Source organism: Myotis yumanensis, unplaced genomic scaffold (assembly GCF_028538775.1).
Source record: "Myotis yumanensis isolate MYYU_CA2020_CCGP unplaced genomic scaffold, mMyoYum1.0.hap1 SCAF_2, whole genome shotgun sequence".
Lineage (NCBI taxonomy): Eukaryota > Metazoa > Chordata > Mammalia > Chiroptera > Vespertilionidae > Myotis > Myotis yumanensis.
Window position 1 is genome coordinate 92752396 of NW_027223753.1, and position 23496 is coordinate 92775891.

Genomic DNA, 23496 nt, shown 5'->3' on the forward strand with positions numbered 1-23496 from the left:
CCACATCAGCAGTCTTAAGCTAAAAGAGGTCAAGACAGCCCTGACTCAGAGTTGCAGGTTCAATTCCGTCAAAGGCAAATACCTGAGTTGAGAGTTTGCTCCCCAACCCCTGCCTCCCATGCAACATGCGGGAGGCAACCAGTCTATGTGTTTCTCTTATTTGATGTTTCTCTCTCCCTCCTTCCTTCCCTCCCTTCTTCCACTCTCTCTGAAAAGCAATGGGAAAAATATCCTCAGGTGAGGATTTAAAAAAAAAAAGATGTAAAGACAGTTTTAGGAGAGTGAGCTTTACTGTGTTAGGGCTCCCAGAAGGCACTTTTTTTAAAAAATATATTTTATTGATTTTTTACAGAGAGGAAGGGAGAGAGATAGAGAGTTAGAAACATCGATGAGAGAGAACCATCGATCAGCTGCCTCTTGCACATCTCCTACGGGGGATGTGCCCGCAACCCAGGTACATGCCCTTGACCGGAATCGAACCTGGGACCTTTCAGTCCGCAGGCCGACGCTCTATCCACTGAGCCAAACCGGTTCGGCGGCACTGCTTCTAAAACAATCCTATACAATAAAAACCTAATATGCTAAGTGTCCGGTCGTCTGTTCAACCAATCAAAGCGTAATATGCTAATGATATGCGAAGGCCACGCAACCACTCACTATGGCGTGCAATGACCACCAGAGGGCAGAAGCTCCAACTGGTAAGTTAGCTTGCTGCAGGGGTACAGCCAATCAGGACTGAGCGAGACAGGCCGGACACAGCCTGGAGCCCTCCTATGGTCCCCAATCGTGCACCAGTGGGTTCCCTTGGCCTGGCCTGCGCCCTCTCACAATCCAGGACCCCTCAGGGGATGTCGGAGAGCTGGTTTTGGCCCAATCCTGCAGGCCAGGCCGAGGGACCCCACTGGTGCACGAATTTGTGCACTGGGCCTCTAGTAAAGAATAATGGAGCCCTAGCCGGTTTGGCTCAGTGGATAGAGCGTCGGCCTGCAGACCGAAGGGTCCCAGGTTCAATTCTAGTCAAGGGCATGTACCTAGGTTGCGGGCACATTCCCAGTAGGGAGTGTGCAGGAGGCAGCTGGTCGATATTTCTCTCTCATTGATGTTTCTAACTCTATCCCTCTCCCTACCTGTCTGTAAAAAATCAATAAAGTATATTTTTAAAAAAAGAATAAAGGAAAAAAGAATTACCCCTGGACACCTTTAAACTCAACTTCTTATATCTGCTTAAGGCAATTCTCTTAAATGTCCCAAATTCCATCAGTCTATAAAATTCCCTTAAATGTTCTTAACTCCATTAGCCTACAAAATTAAAGAACACAGAAGTGTAACACACCTTATTTCAAAACAGCAAAACATGCAGCATTTTTTATTCACTACCAGAGGAAACCCATCATTACTATATTAAAGCACTCTTGGGATTTGCATGTACTCTAAATTCACAATAAAAAGGAAAAATTTGAGACAGTGGCCTATCTCTTCTTTCTTCTTTCTTTATACTTTAAAATTTCATGGCTCAATTTCCAAAAAAGTAAAAATTGGTCATTTATAATGGGTAATAAATATATAATTTAAGATGTTATTTTTAAAATAATACAGTGGTAATCTCACATTACTGAAAAGAAAATACATGGATATACAATGCAGCCTTAACTGTTTCACTTACCAGGATATTGTCTGGCTTGATATCAGCATGTAGAATATTGCATCTTTTAAGGAGTTTCAATGCCAAGAACAACTGCTGACTATAGGATCTTACAGCTTTAATATGAAGACCAACATCCTTACCATATTTTTTTAACACCTCTCGTAAATTCATGCTTATAGGAGAGAAAAAAAAACTAAGGGTTAAAATACAAAATGGACATTTAAAAAACGCAAAAACATTTAAGCATAAAGTAAAATCAAGCCCAAAATACAAATTACAATTAAATATTCTGTTCAAGAATACCTCCTCATATATTTGATAAATTTTTCTACACTGAAATGAGAACATATGAAATTGTGTGTACATAACACAATTTTCCAATAAAACTCAATTTTTAAAATAAATTGAAGGAAAGCTATGCAATGGTAAAATCTGTATTGATTTTAGAACGGATTTATATTTGAAAGACTAACAATGAAGCTATACTTTAGAAGATCAAAACTGTATTTCTTCCACGATTCCCATTTCTTATCATTCTGGCTTAATCCTTCCTTGAAATATTTAATTTCCGGAGAATTTCTCTTGTTGAGCTGAAGGCTAAAAGCAAGTAGTAAACTGGTACATAGTATGCAGTCAATTAATGTTAATACATTAATAACTATCAAGAAACCAACTCTTAATACAAGGTTAAAAAACAAAAACCAAAACTAAATTAAGTCTATAATAATAAAACATAATATGCAAATCGACCAAATGGCTGAACAGTGGAACAACCGTCTGGATGACCACGCTGACATCCACTGGTGCTAGGCCAGCCAAGGCAGGTGCAATGCGACTGGTCAGGGGCCCAGCCATTGCACCATGATCACCCTGCAGAGGGAGGCCCAGGCCACCAGCTGGTGGGATGATCAATCGGGAGGTTCCATGATTCCCCACAGAGGGAGGCTCAGGCTACCTGGCAGCGGTGCTGCAGTGAGTGGGCAGGGCCTCCCTCTATGGGGGAGATCCATTGCAGAGCCCAGGCTGGGTAGGCAGGGCCTACCTCTTTGGGGCGATCAATTGCAAAGCACCGCGATTGATTGCCCCAAAGAGGGAGGCCCAGGATACCTGGCCAGCGGCACTGCAGTGGGTAGCCTGGGCCTCCCTCTGTGGGGGCAATCCATTGCGGAGCCTCGGCTGGGTGGGCAGGGCTTACCTCTTTGGGGTGATTGATCATGGAGCCCTGCAATCGACCGCCCCGCAGAGGGAGGCCAGGCTACCCAGCCGGCGGCGCTGCAGCGGGTGGGCGGGGCCTTCTTCTGTGGGGCAATCAATTACGGGGCTCCCAGACTGTGAGAGGGCACAGGCCAGGCTGAGGGACACCACCCCGCAAAATGCATGAATTTCGTGCGCTGGACCTCTAGTAAATAATTAAGTAAATAAAAATCAAACACCCAGAAAATCTGTCATTTCAATGAAGAAGCTAAATTTTCAGTTTATGTAGAGATTCTGACACTGTACCTGAGAGGCTCAAATACGAGACAGAGATGCTGTTTGTGATAAAAGTGTCTGAAGAGCCGCAAACAATGAAATTTGTCATCAGGATCAGCATCATTAAGTTTTTTCAAGAATTCTAGTTCTTTTAAACCAGTTTTCTGCCTGAAATAAAAAAGAAAATTAGGTCAAAATTAAATACATCCAGAATTTATAAAAACTTATATGATTTTCTGAAGTTAATTTCCAAAATAACCAATCAACAAAACAGAAACACTGAGGAATAAACTACCTTGCTTAAAGGGAAATCAATAATTTTATTCTCATTTTATTGAATAAATAAAATTTATTTATTTTATTGCACATTTTATTCTCAAGTCTTGATGTAAATACTATCTATCTATCATCTATCTATCTATCTATCATCTATCTGTGGTTCTCAACCTTCTGGCCCTTTAAATACGGTTCCTCATGTTGTGACCCCCCAACCATAAAATTATTTTCATTGCTATTTCATAACTGTAATGTTGCTACTGTTATAAATCTTAATGTAAATATCTGAAAGGCAGGATGGTCTTAGACGACCCCTGTGAAAGGGTCGTTCGAGCCCCAAAGGGGTCGCGACCCACAGGTTGAGAACCACTGATCGATCTATTTTATCTATCTATCTATCTATCTATCTAACTGTTTATCTATTCTATCTGATAAAAGAGAAACATGGTCATTAGCCGTACATCCGCTACCCTTCCCATTGGCTAATCAGGGCGATATGCAAATTAACTGCCAGCCAAGATGGCGGACGGCAGCCATGCACTAAAGCGAACAGGGAGGCTTGCTTGCTCCAGTGACTGCGGACTCTAACGTTCCCCACCTGACTTGCCGGCCTCTCAGCTGCAACTCTCAGCAACTATGTTGCAAATATAGAAGCTAAACAAAACCCCAGAAACCTGCTTTAGTCAGCCGGGCTTTAGCCAGCCGACCGCAACATTGTATCAAATAGAGAAGGTAAACAAAGGCCAGAAACTTGCTTTCAGCAGCCAAGGCCTCAGAGCTAAAGCTGGCCCAGAATAAAAAAAGAAAAAAGAAAAAAAGGAGCGGTTGGGAGCTTCAGTCACCCAGCAGCCTGAAAACGGCCCTCAGCCCCTCACCCAGACTGGCCAGGCATCCCAGTGGGGACCCCCACCCTGATTTAGGACACCCTTCATGGCACACCAGCCGGCCCCCACCCGTGCACCAGGCCTCTATCCTATATAGTAAAAGGGTAATATGCCTCCTGGCACCGGGATCAGCGTGACAGGGGGCAGCGCCCAAACCCCCTGATCGCCCTGCGGCTCTGTGACAGGGAGCGGGGCCACAACCTCCCTATCCGCCCTGCTCTGTTCGTGACAAGGGAAGGTACCCCAACCCCCTGATCAGCCCTGCTCTGTGCCTGATAGGGGGGAGCTCTCCAACCCCCTGATCGCCCTGCGGCTGTGTGTGTGACAGGGTGCAGTGCCCTAACCCCCTGATCGGCCCTGCTCTGTGTGTGACAGGGTGCAGCGCCCCAACCCCCTGATCGGCCCTGCTCTGTGTGCGACAGGGTGCAGCGCCCCAACCCCCTGATCGGCCCTGCTCTGTGGGTGATAGAGGGCGGCGTGCCATCCCACCCCCCACGGGCCCTGCTCTGTGTGTGACGGGGTAGGGCCATAACCTCCCCATTGGCCCTGCCCTGAGTGTGACAGTGGCCGCCCCCCAACCCCCTGATCGGCCCCACTCTGTGGATAGAGGGCAGCGCCCCAACCCCCTGATCCACCCTGCTCTGTGTGTGACAGGGGAGAGCTCCCCAACCCCCTGATGGGCCCTGCTGTGTGTGTGACCGGGTACGGAGCCCCAATCCCCCTGATGGGCCCTGCTCTGTGAGTGACAAGGGGCAAACCCCAACACCCTGATTGGCCCCGCTCTGTGCATGACAGGGGGTGGCGACGCAACCTCCCCATTGACCCTGCCTTGAGTGTGACAGGGGGTGGTGCCCCAACCACCCAATCGGCTGTACCCTGAGTGTGACTAGGGGTGGCATCACAACCTCCTGATCCGCCCTGTTCTGTGCATGACAAGGGGCAGCGCCCCAACTCCCCAATCGGCCCTGCTCTGAGCCCGACCAGGGGCTGCACCTAGGGATTGGGCCTGCCCTCTGTCACCCGGGAGCAGGCCTAAGCCAGCAGGTCATTATCTCCTGAGGGGTCCCAGACTGCGAGAGGGCACAGAACGGGCTGAGGGACCCCCTCTCCTACCCGAGTGCACAAATTTTTGTGCACCGGGCCTCTAGTCTATCTGAGGCTAAGCGATCCTCTGACTGATAGCTATGACGCACAATGACCACCAGGTGGCAGACAACACAGAGGCTGCAGAGCTGCAGTGACTTGGCAGTGGGGATTCTCGGATGATGCACCCCGGAACCAGAGAGGAGGGAGCCCGATTCGGAGATGTGTCACCCGAGAACTGCTCTCTCACAATCCGGGACCCCTTGGGGGATGTCGGAGATCCGGTTTCGGCCCGATCCCCACAGGCCTGGCCAGGGGACCCCACCTGCTAGAGGAACCCCACTCACTCCGCAGAGGCCCTTTGAGCCATGGCACTGTCCCAGGGGCAACCGGCTGGGGAGTGACCATAGGAGGTTGGCTCCAGGGCGTGTCTGGCCCGTCTTGCCCAGTCCTGCCCCACCGGCCACCTTCTAATTAATTTCCTTTCAATGTGCACGAATCTGTGCACCAGGGCACTTGTGTTTAATAAAAGTGGAACCACATTGTATACAGTTTTGGTTCCTTAAGGGTCTAAGTAGGAAATGTCTCACCAAATACTAATATTTGGTTATCCTCTAAAATGCTTGTTATAATTTGTCAATAAGCTACATTTTTTAAAAGTTTAGTGTCTATAAAACAGGGGTTGGGGATAACCATCAAAACAAAACAACAAAAAACTTTCTAAGCATGGGGCAGCTTAAGACTTTAGTATAAATCTACAACATTTCTTTCCAGTCGTTCAAAACCAATACTAAGTTGAGTTTAACACCAGCTCAGTGTGTGGTATAAATTATGCATTAAAACATGTATGTGACAATTAAGTAACCCTAGTCTATTAAGAAAAAGGCAACAGAAAGATACAAATAATTCGACAAACTGGCTGTCCTTTTTTTGTAGGCCACTTTATGCTAATCAGTGACAGCTAATTAATATAAACCTTTTATTCCTCACCTCTGGTCTTGAGTTTAAGATATTCACAGCAAAAGATGGCCATAAACAAACAGTAGAAAGAAGTAGTCTAAGTTAACATTACTGCACAGTAGGTACTGAAATGCACTGAAATGAATTAAATACAAATCAGCCTATATAGTTCTAGTACTTCACATATAACACATAGCTATAAATATCCAGTCAAAAAGGAATACTACAGTCATTTTATAGTTACAGCACTTATTTTTACAGAATGTTACTTTTTTTAAATGGCATTTAGAAATATTTTCATTTGAACAAAACATGTGTTAAAGGTTTCATCACATTGACTTACATGAGTTCATTGTTTCTGATGATCTTTACAGCCACTTCTTGGTTGGCTCTTGCATTATCTCTGGCTCGTACGACATTACTGAAAACACCTTGACCAGTGTAGCCATACACATTATAGCGCTTATCTAACACTTCACCTATGTTCACACCTAAAAGAGTAAATTAAAACATTAAAATTTTGAGTAAATTATCAAAACTATGATACACAGAATAAATTAAAAAGTAGGAAACACAGTGCAATCACTCAAAATGCATGTCAAATCCTACTTCATGCTTGATTTCCCAGACATCATAGAGAATCAAGCCCATGCCTCCACTGTCACTCTCTTCCATGTGGTTAATACTGCATGCCCACTTCCAATGATTACAAGGACAGTTTTTGCTGTCTTATCAAATGCTAATGATTTTAACATTGAATATGGGAGAAATGTGCTGGTTGAAGTGTTTCCAACTGCAGTCCTGTATGACTAGTACCCCAAGTTCCTTGTATGTTGTTTCTCTTGGTTTCAGATCAAGATGAGCAAGTGATGTACTAACCTCTTCCTTTTGGAGGATTATCTCATAGCTAAAAATAACTGAATAAAATTAGGTTGCAAATCAAGTCTTCACTTGAATTTGCAATGCTTCTGGGGCTGCCTACATAAATTCAGCAGCTGCTAGATGAGCCAAACTTTTTAGGTGATGGCACTATGAAGAAGCTTTTACAAAATGTTACAATGAACGCTAGAATTAATAAGAATTGTGAAGGAAGGGTAAAAACCATCTAGAGACTGCTAGGAAGGGTGCGGTCACAAGAGGGGCTGGCCCAGCTTCCAAAGGCAGCAGGCCAAGAGTGAGGAGAGAGTTCTCGGCTGCAGAGTGGGGTTTTCCCTGTGAAGATCAAGGCCTGGATCTTGATCCAGAGTCCAGAGCACCAGAGCCAAGAAAAGTAGCCCATGTAACATCCAGTTGTGAAAAGGTGGCGGGGTTTCTGGACCCTGGGGAGACTGGAACCAGTAAGAGATAAAGCCATCATTTTGGTGTGTTTTTTTAAAAATCACAGAGCAGCCTGGCTCGCATGGCTCCGTGGTTGAATGTCACCTATGAACCAGGAGGTTACAGTTTGATTCCAGGTCAGGGCACATGCCCAGGTTGCTGGCTCAATCCCCAGTGTGGGGTGTGCAGGAGGGAGCCGATCAATGATTCTCTCTCATCATTAATGTTTCTGTCTCTCCCTCTCCCTCTCCCTTCCTTTCAGAACTTAATAGCAAAATATGTATTTAAAAAATAGTAATAAAATTAAATTAAAAACCCAGAGCACAGGGTTTTCCTTTGCAGCCATTCACCTGAGGCTTTGGTGGAAAGAAGGCAGTGTGGGCTGGAATTACCTGAGGAGTGGCTAGGGTCGGAAGCATTGAGGGGAAACATGGAAAACTGGTGGCAGAGAGGCTTGAAATCAGTCATCCCATGGCCATACAGAAGGGGACATTGTTCCTGATAGTCACAGACCCCTCCCAGCAGCTACAGCTGGAGGGGAGGGGAAATGCAAATATCCTGCCCTAAGGGATACCACTGACCCCACACTCAGGAATCCCACTTGTCACACCCTACATCTTGACCCCTGCACAAGCTACAATAGCAGAGGCCAAACCTATGGGTCTGAACAATCTAAGAAGCATCACTGGCTGGCTTGGGGGTGGAGTCATCTACCCCACTGTCCTAGGAACCTAACTACTACTTCTTCCTCACAGGAGAGCGTATAGAAACTCCTGGATGCCCGGTGATCTCCCTGTACTCTATATGAGATCTATGCCCAACCAAGGGAAAATTTCTGGGGCACTCTCAGAGGAATAGCTATAGAATGGAGAAAAACACCCACCATTTTTCCTGAAATCTGAACATCCCTACTCATGGGAGACCCAAGGTCACATACGACCAATTCCACCAAAAGTCCTTTTGTAAACAGCCTTTTCAGTGATTAAGAGACAGCTGGCCAACAGGAGAAAGTGGGTGGAGGTGGAGACCAAGGAACAAGTTTGCTGACCTGAACCTGGGCCCTGTGGTGCTAACAAACTGGCCCTAGAGTGCAGCTTGGTCCCTTCTGCCCATAGCCAAGTCCTGTGAAGACAGACACAAACTGTGGATCACTTGAAACTTCGAACAGACTGCACAGAGCCAAACATGGACAGCTTCTGAACATGGCTAGCACCCAAGTACCTCCCAGGAGGCCCAGAAACACCAGACAAAACAGTCAACATCAGTCAACAGAAGACCAGAATACAGAGGCACTAACTTTGCTGAGATAAATAAATGTCACTTTTTTTCTTATTTTTTGCATTACCTTCTTTTTATTTATTGCTCTATTATTTTTGTCTCTCCTTTGTGTTGTATCTCTTATTTTTCTCTTCCCCATTCTTACTCTATTTTTCTCCTTTCTACTAGTATTTCTTTTTTCCTTTTTGTAATTTTTTAAATTAAATCTTCATTGTTCAAATTATTATATTTGTTCCTCTTTTTTCCCCCTATAACTCCCCTCCACCCAGTTCCCACCCCACCCTCCTCCCTCACTCCCCATCCACAGGTGCGCAATTTTTGTCCAGTCTCTTCCTGCATCCCCCTCACCCTTTTCCCCCCCAAAAATAGCCAGTCCACTCCCTTTCTATGCCCCTGATTCTATTATAATCACCAGTTCATTCTGTTCATCAGATTATTTATTCACTTGATTTTTAGATTCACTTGTTGATAGATGTGTATTTGTTGTTCATAATTTGTATCTTTACCTTTTTCTTCTTCCTCCTCTTCTTAAAGGATACCTTTCAGCATTTCGTATAATACTGGTTTGGTGGTGATGAACTCCTTTAGCTTTTCCTTATCTGTGAAGCTCTTTAACTGACCTCCAATTCTAAATGATAGCTTTGCTGGATAAAGTAATCTTGGTTGTAGGTTCTTGGTATTCAGCACTTTGAATATTTCTTGCCACTCCCTTCTGGCCTGCAAAGTTTCTGTTGAGAAATCAGCTGACATTTGTATGGGTATTCCCTTGTAGGTAATTGAGTCTCTTTCTCTTGCTGCTTTTAAGATTCTCTCTTTGTCTTTTGCTCTTGGCATTTTAACTATGATGTGTCTTGGTGTACTCCTCTTTGGATTCCTTTTGTTTGGGTTTCTCTGCGCTTCCCGGACTTGGAAGTCTATTTCTTTCACCAGGTAGGGGAAGTTTTCTGTCATTATTTCTTCAAATAGGTTTTCAATATCTTGCTCTCTCTCTTCTTCTGGCAGCCCTATAATTCGGATGTTGGTACGCTTGAAGCTGTCCCAGAGGCTCTTTACACTATCTTCGTATTTTTGGATTCTTTTTTCATTTTGCTTTTCCAGTTGGGTGTTTTTTGCTTCTTCCTATTTCAAATCGTTGACTTGATTCTTGCAATCCTCTAGTCTGCTATTGGGAGTCTGTATAATATTCTTTATTTTAGTCAGCGTATGCTTAATTTCTAGTTGGTCCTTTATCACAACATCGAGGGTTTCATTAGATTTCTTGTAGATCTCATTAAGTTTATCGGCAGTTTCTAGAAAATTCTTGAAAAACCTTAAAAGTGTGGTTTTGAACTCTATATCCAGTAGTTTGCTTTCCTCCATTTCTGTCATTTGTGTCTTTTTTCTTTATCTCCGCATTTTTTATGCTTCCCGTGTTGATAAAGTGGTTTTCTGTGCTGAGTGTCCTCTAGGGCCCAGTGGTTCAGCCTCCCCAATTACCTGAGGAGGACACTCTTGGTACACCCCCTTGTGGTCTTTGTGCACAGTCTTGTAGTAGTTAAGCCTTGATTGTGGTAGTTGTCACTGGGAGGAATTGACCTCCAGGCCAATTGGCTGTGAGAATCACTGTCTGCAGTGGGAGAACTACTGTGCTGGAGACACCCCTCTGGGGCAAGACTTGCTTCAATGGGGCTTTGGTGCTCACTGAGTCTGCCCCCTGAGTGTGTCCTTTATGGATCCGAGGAGCTGCAAACTGGATGGTCCCACTCTGACCTCTGGGTACACTGGCTCCTGGATCTCTAGGGAGGTGCTAATCTAGCCTTTGCCTGAGGCTATCCAGCAAAAGCCTCCCAGCAGGGCTTGGGCGGGGCGGTTCCCACGGGATCAACAGGGCAGGGCTAGCAGTTATGGTTGCTCTCAGCCCAGCCCTCAGAGGCTCTGCCTCTCAGCGTCCCGGTAACTGCTGCAAGCCCCTCGGAGAGAAAGCTGCCCCGAGTTCCGACCGATGCCAGACAGTCCCGCTTCTCACGTATGAGTCTGGGTCCCTAGAGACTCGCCAGGAACTGGAGCTCAGAGCCTGAGACTCCCTCCTGATTGAAAATGACAACCGCGCCCTCAGCCTCCAGCCCGCTCCACATGCACCTCCGCACCTTAGTATTTTACTTCAGCACTGCGCCTCCTCTGAGTCTTGGTATGCTTTTCTCTTTCCTTCTAGTTGTAGAATTTCCACTCAGCCAGCCTTCCTGTGGTTCTGGATGATGTCCATTCCGTCTTTTAGTTGTATTTTTGAAGTGGTTGTTCGAGGCAGCAAACTCCGGTGTTTACCTATGCTGCCATCTTGGTTTCTCCCTTTTTGTAATTTTTCTTCCTCTTCCCCTTTATACCATTTTCCTTCTCCTATCCTTTATTCTTATTTTCTTTCTGGGTTTCCCTTCTGCACTTTCAAGTTTTTTGCTCTCCCCCTTGCTCTTTTTCCTTCTCACATTTTTTTTTCTTTCATTATTCTTGCTCGCTCTTCTCTTTCCTAATTCTTTTTTCTTTTGTGGTATCTTTTGTTGTTCTTGTAGGAGTCATTTTTTTTATGTTTTTGTTTTGTTTTGTTCTGTCAGCACCTGCACAACAGCTTGCATGATGTGGTCGGGGTGAGCCTCATAGTCAACCAGCCTGTGAGGAGATCCCAACAACGAATGGGACAACAAATAATACCCAATTACAATGGCAGATTCCAAATAAGCCACACAAGGGACATGCCTAGAGCATCCAACTCAGGAAATAAGAAAATCTGCATTATTGGGCACCACAGAACACTTACTATATAAGGCCACCCAAAGAAGATTGGGAGGCATAGCAGTTTGATCTAATAACATAGAAACAAATACAAAGGGAAATAAAAAATGGAGAGACAAAGAAACAACCTCCAAATAAAAGAAAAGAAGTATGCTCTAGAAGAATAATATCTGATATCAAAAATACATGAGAAGGAATCAAAGGCAGAAGTTCCAATCAGTGATTTGGAAGATAAGGTAGAAAAAAACACCCAATTAGAGTGGGGAAAAAAATTAAAAAGCAGGAACTTTGGGACACCATGAAACATAATAACATTCACATCATAGGGGTAACAGAAGATAGTGAGCAAAGAATCGAGAACTTGTTATAAGAAAAACTGACATAAAACTTCCCTAACCTGGTGAAAAAAAAATCATACAAGTTCAGAAAGCACAGAAGATTAAGGATCCTGAACCAAGATTGCGGCATAGGTAAACACCGGAGACTGCTGCCGCAAACAACCACTTCAAAAATACAACTAAAAGACGGAACAGACATCACCCAGCACCACAGGAAGGCTGGCTGAGGAGAGACTCTTCAACTAGAAGTAAAGAGAACAGCATACCGAGGCTCAGAGGAGGCGCAGTGTGGAAAATTTAAAGGTGCGGAGGTGCACATGCAAAGCGGGCTGGTGGCTGAGGGCGCGGTTGTCGTTTTCAATCGGGAGGGAGTCTCAGACTCTGAGCTCCAGATTCGGGCGAGTCTCTAGGGACTCAGACTCAGACGGGAGAAGCGGGATTGTCTGGCATCAGTTGGAACGTGAGGGCAGCTTTCTCTCCGAGGTTTGCAGAGGTTGCCGGGGTTCTTAGAAGCAGAGCGCCTCTGGGAACGGGACTGAGAGCAGCCATAACTGCTCCCTCCACCCGCCCTGCTGATCCCGCCCCGCCCAAGCCCTGGGCAGAGCCATTTGCCAGATTGCCTCAGGCAAAGGCTAGATTAGCACCTCCCCAGAGGACAGAAGTTTTCCCACAGCTGATTCTCACAGCCAGTCGGCCTGGTGGTCAAATCCCTCTAGTATTAACTACAACAATCAAGGCTTAACTAGAACAAGACTGCGCACAAAGACCACAAAGGGGTGCACCAAGAAAGCATAAAAAATGCGGAGACAAAAAAACATGACAGAAATGGAGGATATAGAGCTAAAAAACGCAATTTTGAGGGCTTGCAATAAACTTGAGGAGAGCCTCACAAAAACTAATGAGACCCTCGATGCTATGAAAAGAAACAACTAGAAATTAAGCATACACGGACTGAAATAAAGAATATTATACCCAATAGCAGACCAGAGGAGCGAAAGAATCAAGCCAAAGATTTGAAATGCGAAGAAGCAAAAAACACCCAACTGGAAAAGCAAAATGAAAAAAGAATCCGAAAATACGAAGATAGTGTAAGGAGCCTCTGGGACAGCTTCAAGCGCACTAATATCAGAATTATAGGGGTGCCAGAAGATGAGAGACAGCAAGATACTGAAAACCTATTTGAAGAAATAATGACAGAAAACTTCCCCCACCTGGTGAAAGAAATGGATTTACAGGTCCAAGAAGCGCAGAGAACCGCAAACAAAAGGAATCCAAAGAGGACCACACCAAGACACATCATCATTAAAATGCCAAGAGCAAAAGACAAAGAGAGAATCTTAAAAGCAGCAAGAGAAAGAGACTCAATTACCTACAAGGGAATACCCATACCACTGTCAGCTGATTTCTCAACAGAAACTTTGCAGGCCAGAAGGGAATGGCAAGAAATATTCGAAGTGCTGAATACCAAGAACCTACAACCAAGATTACTTTATCCAGCAAAGCTATCATTCAGAATTGAAGGTCAGATAAAGAGCTTCACAGATAAGGAAAAGCTAAAGGAGTTCATCACCACCAAACCAGTATTATACGAAATGCTGAAAGGTATCCTTTAAGAAGAGGAGGAAGAAGAAAAAGGTAAAGATACAAATTGTGAACAACAAACATGCATCTATCAACAAGTGAATCTAAGAATCAAGTGAATAAATAATATGATGTACAGAATGAACTGGTGATTATAATGAATCAGGGACATAGAAAGGGAATGGACTGACTCTCTTCTTGGGGGGGAAAGGGGGATGGGAGATGCGGGAAGAGACTGGACAAAAATCGTGCACCTATGGATGAGGACAGTGGGTGGGGAGTGAGGGCGAAGGGTGGGGTGGGAACTGGGAGGAGGGGAGTTATGGGGGGGGGCGGGTGGAAGAGGAACAAATGTAATAATCTGAACAATAAAGATTTAATAAAAAAAAAAAAAAGTTCAGAAAGAACAGAATTCCAATCAAGATGGACCCAAAGAGACGCACTGCAAGACATATCATAATTAAAATGACAAATATTAAAGACAAAGAAAGAATCTTAAAGGCAGGAAGAGACAGAAAGTTACCTACAAAGGAATACCCTTTAGAATGTCAGCTGATTTCTCAACAGAAACACTTCAGGCCAGAAGGAATTGGCATGGAACATTCAAAGTAATGAAAAGCAAGGACTTGAACCCCAAGACTACTCTATTCAGCAAGGTTATCATCTTAAATTAAAGGTAAAATAAAAGGCTTCCAGGACAAAAAAAGACTAAAGGAGTACATTACCAACAAACCAGCACTGTAAGAAATGTTAAAGGGAGTGCTTTAAGAAGAAGAAATTGAGAGAGGGTAACATGGGTATAAAGAAAAAAATGTCAGTAAGAAGGTACCTATCTATCTATAATAATAAAAGCATAATATGCTAATTAGACCAAACATCCTTCCAGACAATGCCAGGACTGCGAGGGAATACCGGGTTCTGGGTGCCTGCCGGCGTCCAGAGGGAAGCCTGGGTACCTAGATGCCAGAGGGAAGCTGGTGACAGCAGCCAAGGGAAGGAAGGCCTACTCTTACATGAATTTTGGGCATCGGGCCTCTAATCAATAATAACCATAAATATAAAAGAACTAAAAGCTCCAGTCAAAAGACATGATAGCTGAATGGATAAGAAAACATGACCCATATAAATGCTGTTTAAGAGACTCATCTCAGAACAAAAGATACACACAAACTGAAAGTGAAGGGATGGTGAAAATATTCCACGTAAATGAAAATGAAAACAAAGCTGAGGTAGCAATACTCATATCTGACAAAACAAACTTCCAAATAAAGACCATAACAAGAAATAAAGAAAGATACTACATAATACTACATGATCCAATACGAGGATATACCAGGTAACCCTGGTAAACATATATGCACCCAATATAGGAGCACTTTACATATATATATATATATATATATGTATATATATATATATATATATATACACATATATATATATATATAAACACTCTTGGAAGAATTTAAGGGAGAGATCAATAGCAATACAGTCATAGTAGGGCAATTTAATACCCCACTAACATCATTGGATAGATCTTCCAGATAAAATATCAACAAGGAAACATCAGCCTTAAATGACACACTAGATCAGAGATGGATTTCACTGATTTTTAAAGAATATTTCATCCAAAAGCAGAATACACATGCTTCTCAAGTGCACATGGATCATTCTCAAAGATATACATGTTAGGATTCAAAACAAGTCTCTACAAGTTCAAGAAGAATGAAATCGTATCAAGCATATTCTCAATCACAATGGCATGAAATTAGATATCAACTACAGTAAAAATACTAAAAACATTCAAACACATGGCGCCTAAGTAGCATGGTATTAAACAATGAATGGGTTGCCAATGAGATGAAAGAAGATATCAAAAACTCCCAGGAAACAAATAAAAATATAAGCACAGCAACCCAAAACCTATGGGACTAGTGAAATGAATCCTGAGAGGGAAGTTCATAGCACTAGAGGCCTACCTCGAGAAACAAGAAACATTTCTAATAAATTATCTAACTGTACAACTTAAAGAATTAGAAAGATAAGAAAAGCCCAAAGTAGAAGGAAGGAAATAAAGATCAGAGTAGAAATAAATGAATATAAAGACTAAAAAACAATACAAAAGATTTTTTTAAAAATATGTTTTATTGATTTTTTTACAGAGAGGAAGGGAGAAAAATAGAGTTAGAAACATTGATGAGAGAGAAATATCGATCAGCTGACTTCTGCACACCTCCCACTGGGGATGTGCCCGCAACCAAGGTACATGCCCTTGGCCAGAATCGAACCTGGGACCATTCAGTCCACAGGCCAATGCTCTATCCACTGAGCCAAACCGGTTAGGGCCAAAAGACTTTTAAAAAACAAGAGCTAGTTCTTTGAAAAGAAAAGATAAATAAAATTGATTAACCTTTAGCCAGTCTCATCAAGAAACAGGACCCAGGCCCTAACCAGTTTGGCTCAGTGGATAGAGCATCGGCCTGCAGACTGAAAGGTCCCAGGTTCAATTCTGGTCAAGGGCATGTACCTTGGTTGCGGGCACATCCCCAGTAGGAGATGTGCAGGAGGCAGCTGATCGATGTTTCTCTCTCATCAATGTTTCTGACTCTCTATCCCTCTCCCTTCCTCTCTGTAAAAAATCAATATAATATATTTTTTTAAAAAAAGAAAGAAAGAAACAGGACCCAGTAACAACTGACCCCACAAAAATATAAAGGATTGCAAAAAAAAAAAATCATACACCATGACTGAGTGGTATTTATCAGTATTCCAGGGATGCAAGGCTGGTACAATATTCGCAAATCAATAAATGTGATACATCACATAAACAAACTCAAAGACAAAAATCACAGTATCATATCAATAGACGCAGAAAAGGCATTTGACAAAATACAACACCCATTTTTGATAAAAACTCTCAGCAAAATAAGATTAGAGGGAGCAATACCTCAACATAATAAAGGCCATATATGACAAACCTATAGCCAACAACAATGTGCAAAAACTAAAACCATTTCCCCTAGGAACAGGAACAAGACAGAGATGTCCGCTTTTACCACTTTTATTCAATGTAGTAATGGAAGTCCTAGCCACAGAGATCTGACAAGAAGAAATAAAAGGCTTCAAATTGGAAAGGAAGAAGTACAATTATCATTAATTGCAGATGACATGAAACTGTACATAGAAAACCCTAAAGACTCCACAAAAAAAACCCTAAATTTAATAAATAAATTTGGCGCCCTAGCTGGCTTGGCTCAGTGGATTGAGCATCGGCCTGCGGACTGAAAGGTCCCAGATTCGATTCTGGTCAGGGGCACATGCCCGGCTTCTGGGCTCAGTCCCCAGTAGGGGGAGTGTAGGAGGCAGCTGATCAATGATTCTCTCATTAGTGATGTTTCTCTCTCTCCCTCTCTGAAATCAATAAAAATACATTAAAAAAATAAAATAATAAATGAATTTGATGATGTAGCAGAATACAAAATTAACACCCAGAATCGATGGTATTTTTATACACCAATAATGCACTCTCAGAAAGAGAAACAAAAAAAAATATCCCATTTTCCACTGCAACAAAAGAGATACTTAGGAATAAACTTAAGCAAGATGGTAAAAGACGACCTGTACTCAGAATATGACAAGATGTTGAAAAAAGAGATAGAGGAAATTATAAACAAGTGGAAGAATATACTGTATTCATGAACTGGTAGAATCAACATCATTAAAATGTCCATACTACTCAAAGCAATTTATAGATTCAATGCAATGCCTATTAAAATACCAATGGCATATTTCACAGACCTAGAACAAACATTCCAAAAATTTATATGGAACCACAAAAGACCTCGAATAGCCACAGCAATCTTGAGAAAGAAGAACAAGGGCATGGGAAATATATTACCGGATATAAAGTTATGCTACAAAACCACTGTAATCAAAAGAGCCTGGTCTTGGCACAAGAACAGACATATACGTAGATCAATGAAACAGAACAGAGAACTCAGAAACTGACTAAAGCCATTTTGTGTAATTAATATTTGACAAAGGAAGCAAGAGCATACAAATGAGTAGAGTAAAGATAGTCTCCAATAAATGGTGTGGGAAAATTGGAGAGATACATGCAAAAAAATTGAAACTAGACCACCAACTTATACCATACACAAAAATAAACTCAAAATGTATAAAAGATTTAAATGTAAGCCGTGAACCAATAAAAATTTTAGAAGAAACTATAGGCAGCAAAATCTCAGACATTTCTCATAGAAACATGTTTATGGATACATCTCCTAGGGCAAGGGAAACTAAGGAGAAAATAAACAAATGGGACTACATCAAAATAAAAAGCTTCTGCACAGCAAAAGAAACCATCAACAAAACAACAAGAGCGCCCACTGCATGGGAGAACATATCTGCCAATGATATATCTGATAAGGGGTTAATTTCCAAAATAAACATACAAAGAACTCACACAAATCAAAAGACAAACAGACTACAGTAAGGAGAATCGAAGATGGCGGCATAGGTAAACACCGGAGACTGCCGCTGTGGACAACCACTTCAAAAATACAACTAAAAGTCGGAGCGGACATCAACCAGAACCACGGGAATGCTGGCTGAGGAGAGTCTCTTCAACTAGAAGCAAAAACAACAGCATTCCGACGCTCAGCGGAGGCGCAGTGTAGAAAATTTAAAGGTACGGCGGTGCGGTGGTGAGGGTGCGCACGCAAAGCGGGCTGGCGGCTGAGGGCGCGATTGTCGTTTTCAATCAGGAGCGAGTCTCAGACTCTGGGCTACAGATCCGGGCGAGTCTCTAGGGACCCAGACTCAAACGGGAGAAGCGGGACTGTCTGGCTACGGCCCCTCCGAGGTTTGCAGCGATTGCTGGGACAGAGAGGCAGAGCCCCTGGGGAAGGACTGAGAGCGGCCATAGCTGCTCCCTCCCCCCCCGCCCTGTTGAGCCCGCCCCGCCCAAACCCTGCGCACAGCCATTTGCCGATCGCCTCAGGCAAGGGCTGGACTAGCGCCTCCCCTGAGGACTGAAGTTTTCCCACAGCTGATTTCCACAGCCAGTCGGCCTGGTGGTCAAATCCCTCTAGTGTTAACTACAACAATTAAGGCTTGGCTAGAACAAGACTGCGCACAGAGACCACAAGGGGGTGCACCAAGAAAGCATAAAAGATGCGGAGACAAAAAAACATGACAGAAATGGAGGATATGGAGCTAAGAATCGCAATTTTGAGGGCTTGCCATAAATTTGTGCAGAGCCTCACGAAAACTAATGAGACCCTCGATGCTACGATAAAGAAATTAGAAAGTAAGCATACACGGACTGAAATAAAGAATATTATACCCAATAGCAGACCAGAGGAGCACAAGAATCAAACCAAAGATTCAACAAAAAACACCCAATTGGAAAAGCAAAATGAAAAAAGAATCCGAAAGTGTGAAGATAGTGTAAGGAGCCTCTGGGACAGCTTTAAGCGGACTAATATAAGAGTCATTGGAGTGCCAGAAGATGAGAGACAGCAAGATATTGAAAACCTATTTCAAGAAATAATGGCAGAAAACTTCCCCCATCTGGAGAAAGAAATGGACTTACAGGTCCAAGAAGCACAGAGAACCCCAAACAAAAGGAATCCAAAGAGGACCACACCAAGACACATCATCATTAAAATGCCAAGAGCAAAAGACAAAGAGAAAATCTTAAAAGCAGCAAGAGAAAGAGGCTCAATTACCTACAAGGGAATACCCATACGACTGTCAGCTGATTTCTCAACAGAAACTTTGCAGGCCAGAAGGGAATGGCAAGAAATATTCAAAGTGCTGAATACCAAGAACCTACAACCAAGATTACTTTATCCAGCAAAGCTATCATTCAGAATTGAAGGTCAGATAAAGAGCTTCACAGATAAGGAAAAACTAAAGGAGTTCATCACCGCCAAACCAGTATTATATGAAATGCTGAAAGGTATCCTTTAAGAGGAGGAAGAAGAAGAAAAAGGTAAAGATACAAATTATGAACAACAAATATGCATCTATCAACAAATGAATCTAAGAATCAAGTGAATAAATAACCTGATGTACAGAATGAACTGGTGACTATAATGAATCAGGGACATAGAAAGGGAATGGACTGACTATTCTTGGGGGAAAAGGGGTGTGGGAGATGCGGGAAGTGACTGGACAAAAATCATGCACCTATGGATGAACTCAGTGTGTGGGGAGTGAGGGTGGAGGGTGGGGTGGGAGCTGGAAGGAGGGGAGTTATGGGGGGAAAAAAGAGGAACAAATGTAATAATCTGAACAATAAAGATTTAAAAAAAAAAAATCAAAAGACAAACAAACAAATTAAAAATGGGCAAAGGATCTGAACAGACACTTCTCCAAAGAGGACATACAGATGGCCAAGAGACATTAAAAAATGCTCAATGCCTCTAATCATCAGATGAAAATTAAAACAATAAGGTTATTACTTCATACCTGTCACAATGGCTACTATCAATAAATCAACGAACAACAAGTGCTGTCGAGGATGTGGAGAAAAGGGAACCCTAATGGACTGCTGGTGGGAATGCAGACTAGTGCAGCCACTGTGGAAAACAATATGGAGGTTCCTCAAAAAATTTAAAATTGAACTGCCATTTCAACCAGTGATCCCTCTTCTCGGAATATATCCTAAGAACCCCAAAAAATCAATCAGAAAGAATATATATACCCCTATGTTCATAGCAGTGCTATTTAGAATTGCGAAGTCTGGAAACAGCCCAAGTGCCTATCAATTGATGAGTGGATAAAAGAGCTGTAATAACATTTACACAATGGAATATTATGCAGCTATATAAAGGAAGGAGCTCTTACCCCAGGAGACAGCATGGATGGACCTGGAGATTATTATGCTAAGCGAAATAAGGCAGTTAGAGAAGAATAAATATCATGTGGAATGTAATGAACAAAATAAACTGATGAACAAAATAGGTCCAGAGGTATGGATACATGGAACAGAATAACAGATCTCAGTGCAGGGAGAGGAAGAGATTAACAAAAGAGCATATATGTGTAACCCATACACAAAGACAACAGTATGGGGAAGGCCTGAGGTGGGGCAGGGGTTAGGGGAAGAGGGGCAGAAAGGGAGAAAATGAGAGACTCCTGTCAACAATAAATACATACATACATACATGCATACATAAAATTCATAAGAATTGTGCACTTACGATAATAGCCTTCTGCATCAGTCCAGTTATCCCTGAGGTTAGGATTCTCTTTGAAGTCTTTTCCAATGCCAGCAGCCCGAAGACGAGCACTCTAAAATTAAGGAGGCAATATTAGCTATTTACCCATTAAATCAGGTTGACATTTCAAGTACTTTCCTTAAACAAAAATGGGTGAACCAGCTATAATTTAATAAGACATTTGATGCTAAATTAAATAAACTCTTACTGTCACTCATGTAAATGTGACAAGAATGAAATATGAATACCAGAGTCTTCTGCATTATCATAATATCACTTAGGGGAAAAAAAGTAATGAAGTATCTTTAAAAACTTTTGGAAATATGATGAAGACATTATAAATAAAAATAAAAACTCAAACCAGATCTGATTTTCCTTAGCTATTGATAGAGGACAAAAATTACAGATTGGCACTCGGTTAACAGTAAGTGTACAACTCTCTCTCTACCAGTTTTCACATTTCTTTTACTGCCTTGTGCATATAACACCCCTTGCTTGTCTTCCCATATATGTATATGGAAGGTCACTGGCTGTACTAATTAAACCTGCAAGGGAAATTAGAGTATCGGGTACTTCTGAAGAGTCTATCACACATCATTCTCCAAGATATCCAGAAGATGCCTTAACATCAACCAGACAAATGATGGTTCAATAATAATTTTATCCTCTCTTAACCCATCTTTTTTTTTTGGGGGGGGGGGGGGGGGGGTAGGGGGATCCTTTTGCAAAACATGAATGTGATACATTACTTAAGCTAATTACCAATGTCTGCTGGGATCTGGGCACTGGCTGCTTATCCTATTCCATTTTAAAATTCTGTTATATGCTTATCCTTCCCACCTCCTCTTACCAAAGCTTCCTATTTCTCAAGTTTCCCTATTTTTGAGTATTAGTTTTAAAACGTTTTCAAGAAAAGGCACTGATAAAAATGACTAAAGGACCAAAATTTCTTAACCCATTCCTTATAACATTTTTAACTCTTCAATGAACTTTATTAGGCCCCAAATCCTTAAGTTCTCCATTATGTACAATATAAAAGCACAAAGTGAATTCTGTTTTAATAAAGGCCTGGAAATTATTGATATCATCTTGTCTCACCTAACTACCTCCCCCCACATACACACAGTTTGTAAATCTAAGAAAAAAGTTGTTTCAAAAAATTAAATATACCTTTAAGTAATTAGGCATTTAACTTTCATGAAGCTCTCAAACTATTCTGCTGTACCTGTTTTAAAATTGTAACTTAATTTCAGAATTAGAGAAAAGTTACAAAACTAGTACAAAGAGTTTCCAGGTACCCTTCACCTAGTTATCCAAATGCTAACACTTATTAATTTGCTCTACTCATCTCTTTATCTATCCCTGTCTCTGCACACACACGCGCACACACACACACACACACACACACACAAATACAAATTTGTTATCTATATTTTTTGGTTTAATAACTGTGTTATGATTTAAAATTACTTACATCAAAATATGCAGCAAACATATCATCAGATTCTGTAAACATATCAGGCGCCAACAGCTTTTTCTGAGCTGACCCTTAATGGAAATTAACATTAATATTTGAAAAATGAAGAGATACAAATTAAAGTACAAATAATGGAAAAACCCAATAGCAATTCAAACTTTTTTTCTTCTTGTACATGAGTTTTTCATTAATAATCAACTTAAAATCACTTTATAACACTTAAGATTTATAAAGCCATCCACTTTTTACTAAAAGGGAACCCTATATAAAAGAGAAACGTGCAAATTAGCTGTCCCTCTGCTACGCACAAGCCATGCCCACAAGCAAATCAGTGATTATGCAAATTAACCCAACAAAGATGGTGGTTAATTTGCATACGCAGGTGTCAGGCGCCCCAGGAGGCGATGGCAGCAGCCAGCTCCCAGGACCATTGCCAGCACGGGAGGCAAGGCCTACTGCGCCAAACCACGCCTGCGTGTTCCCAGGACTTTCCCCAGTCGGGGAGCCAAGGCCACCCACACCTAGACACGCCCAAGGGCTCCTGGAACCTTGCCGGTGGAGACTGGGAGGTTTGGAGGACTTGGCAGAGCAGGAGACCACTGGATGTGGAGTGGAGCAAGAGAGGGGGCAGCTTGGCGGGCGTGGCTCCCTCTGTCTCCCCAGCTTCCTCATCACAGCTGTGGAAACTGACAGCAGGGTGGAGGAAGTCCACCCCCACAGAATCAGCCAGAATCAGCCTTTGGTCAGACAGCTCTCAGTGGCCTCATAGCCAGGACTCTCATTCACCTGCCTCTGAGACCGTGACAATAGAGAGGTGGGACTGTGTCTAAAGAACAACTGTTGATATAATGTAGCTCTGCAGCCAAAAGATGCTGGCATTATCAACAGAAAGTGTCTGCAGAACAGCATGTGTCTGATCTTGAAAGAAGGTGGCGCCTGCAACAGAATGCGGCGCCTTCTCAGCAAAAATGGAGTACATGAGGATGCAATTCTCGAACATAGTTGTGGTGGAATGACTGTTCGATGTGAATTTTGCCTATCATTAAATTGCTCTGATGAAAAATCATCAGATGGGAAATTTACTCGATGTTGTAGCAAAGGGAAAGTTTGTCGAAATGATATACACTTTCCAGATTACCTGGCATATTTAAAAATATTAATGACAAATGAAGATTCTGACAGTAAAAATTTCATG

General features: G+C 42.5%; 1 protein-coding gene across 6 annotated transcripts in view; it reads right to left on the bottom strand.

The window, feature by feature from the left end:
- The window catches only part of PRP4K (pre-mRNA processing factor kinase PRP4K), a 65611-nt gene that overhangs the window by 8359 nt on the left and 33756 nt on the right, over nt 1-23496 (bottom strand). For all 6 annotated transcript variants that reach the window (XR_011470286.1, XR_011470284.1, XR_011470283.1 and 3 more), the window contains exons 7-11: nt 22299-22372; nt 20807-20897; nt 6662-6809; nt 3146-3283; nt 1664-1817 (exon numbers count right to left, since the gene is read on the bottom strand). Coding sequence is in view for 2 of the 6 variants with exons in the window: in XM_070405794.1 (XP_070261895.1) it covers nt 1664-1817; nt 3146-3283; nt 6662-6809; nt 20807-20897; nt 22299-22372 (605 nt within the window). In the remaining 4 variants the exon portion in view is untranslated. The remainder of the gene's footprint in view (nt 1-1663; nt 1818-3145; nt 3284-6661; nt 6810-20806; nt 20898-22298; nt 22373-23496) is intronic.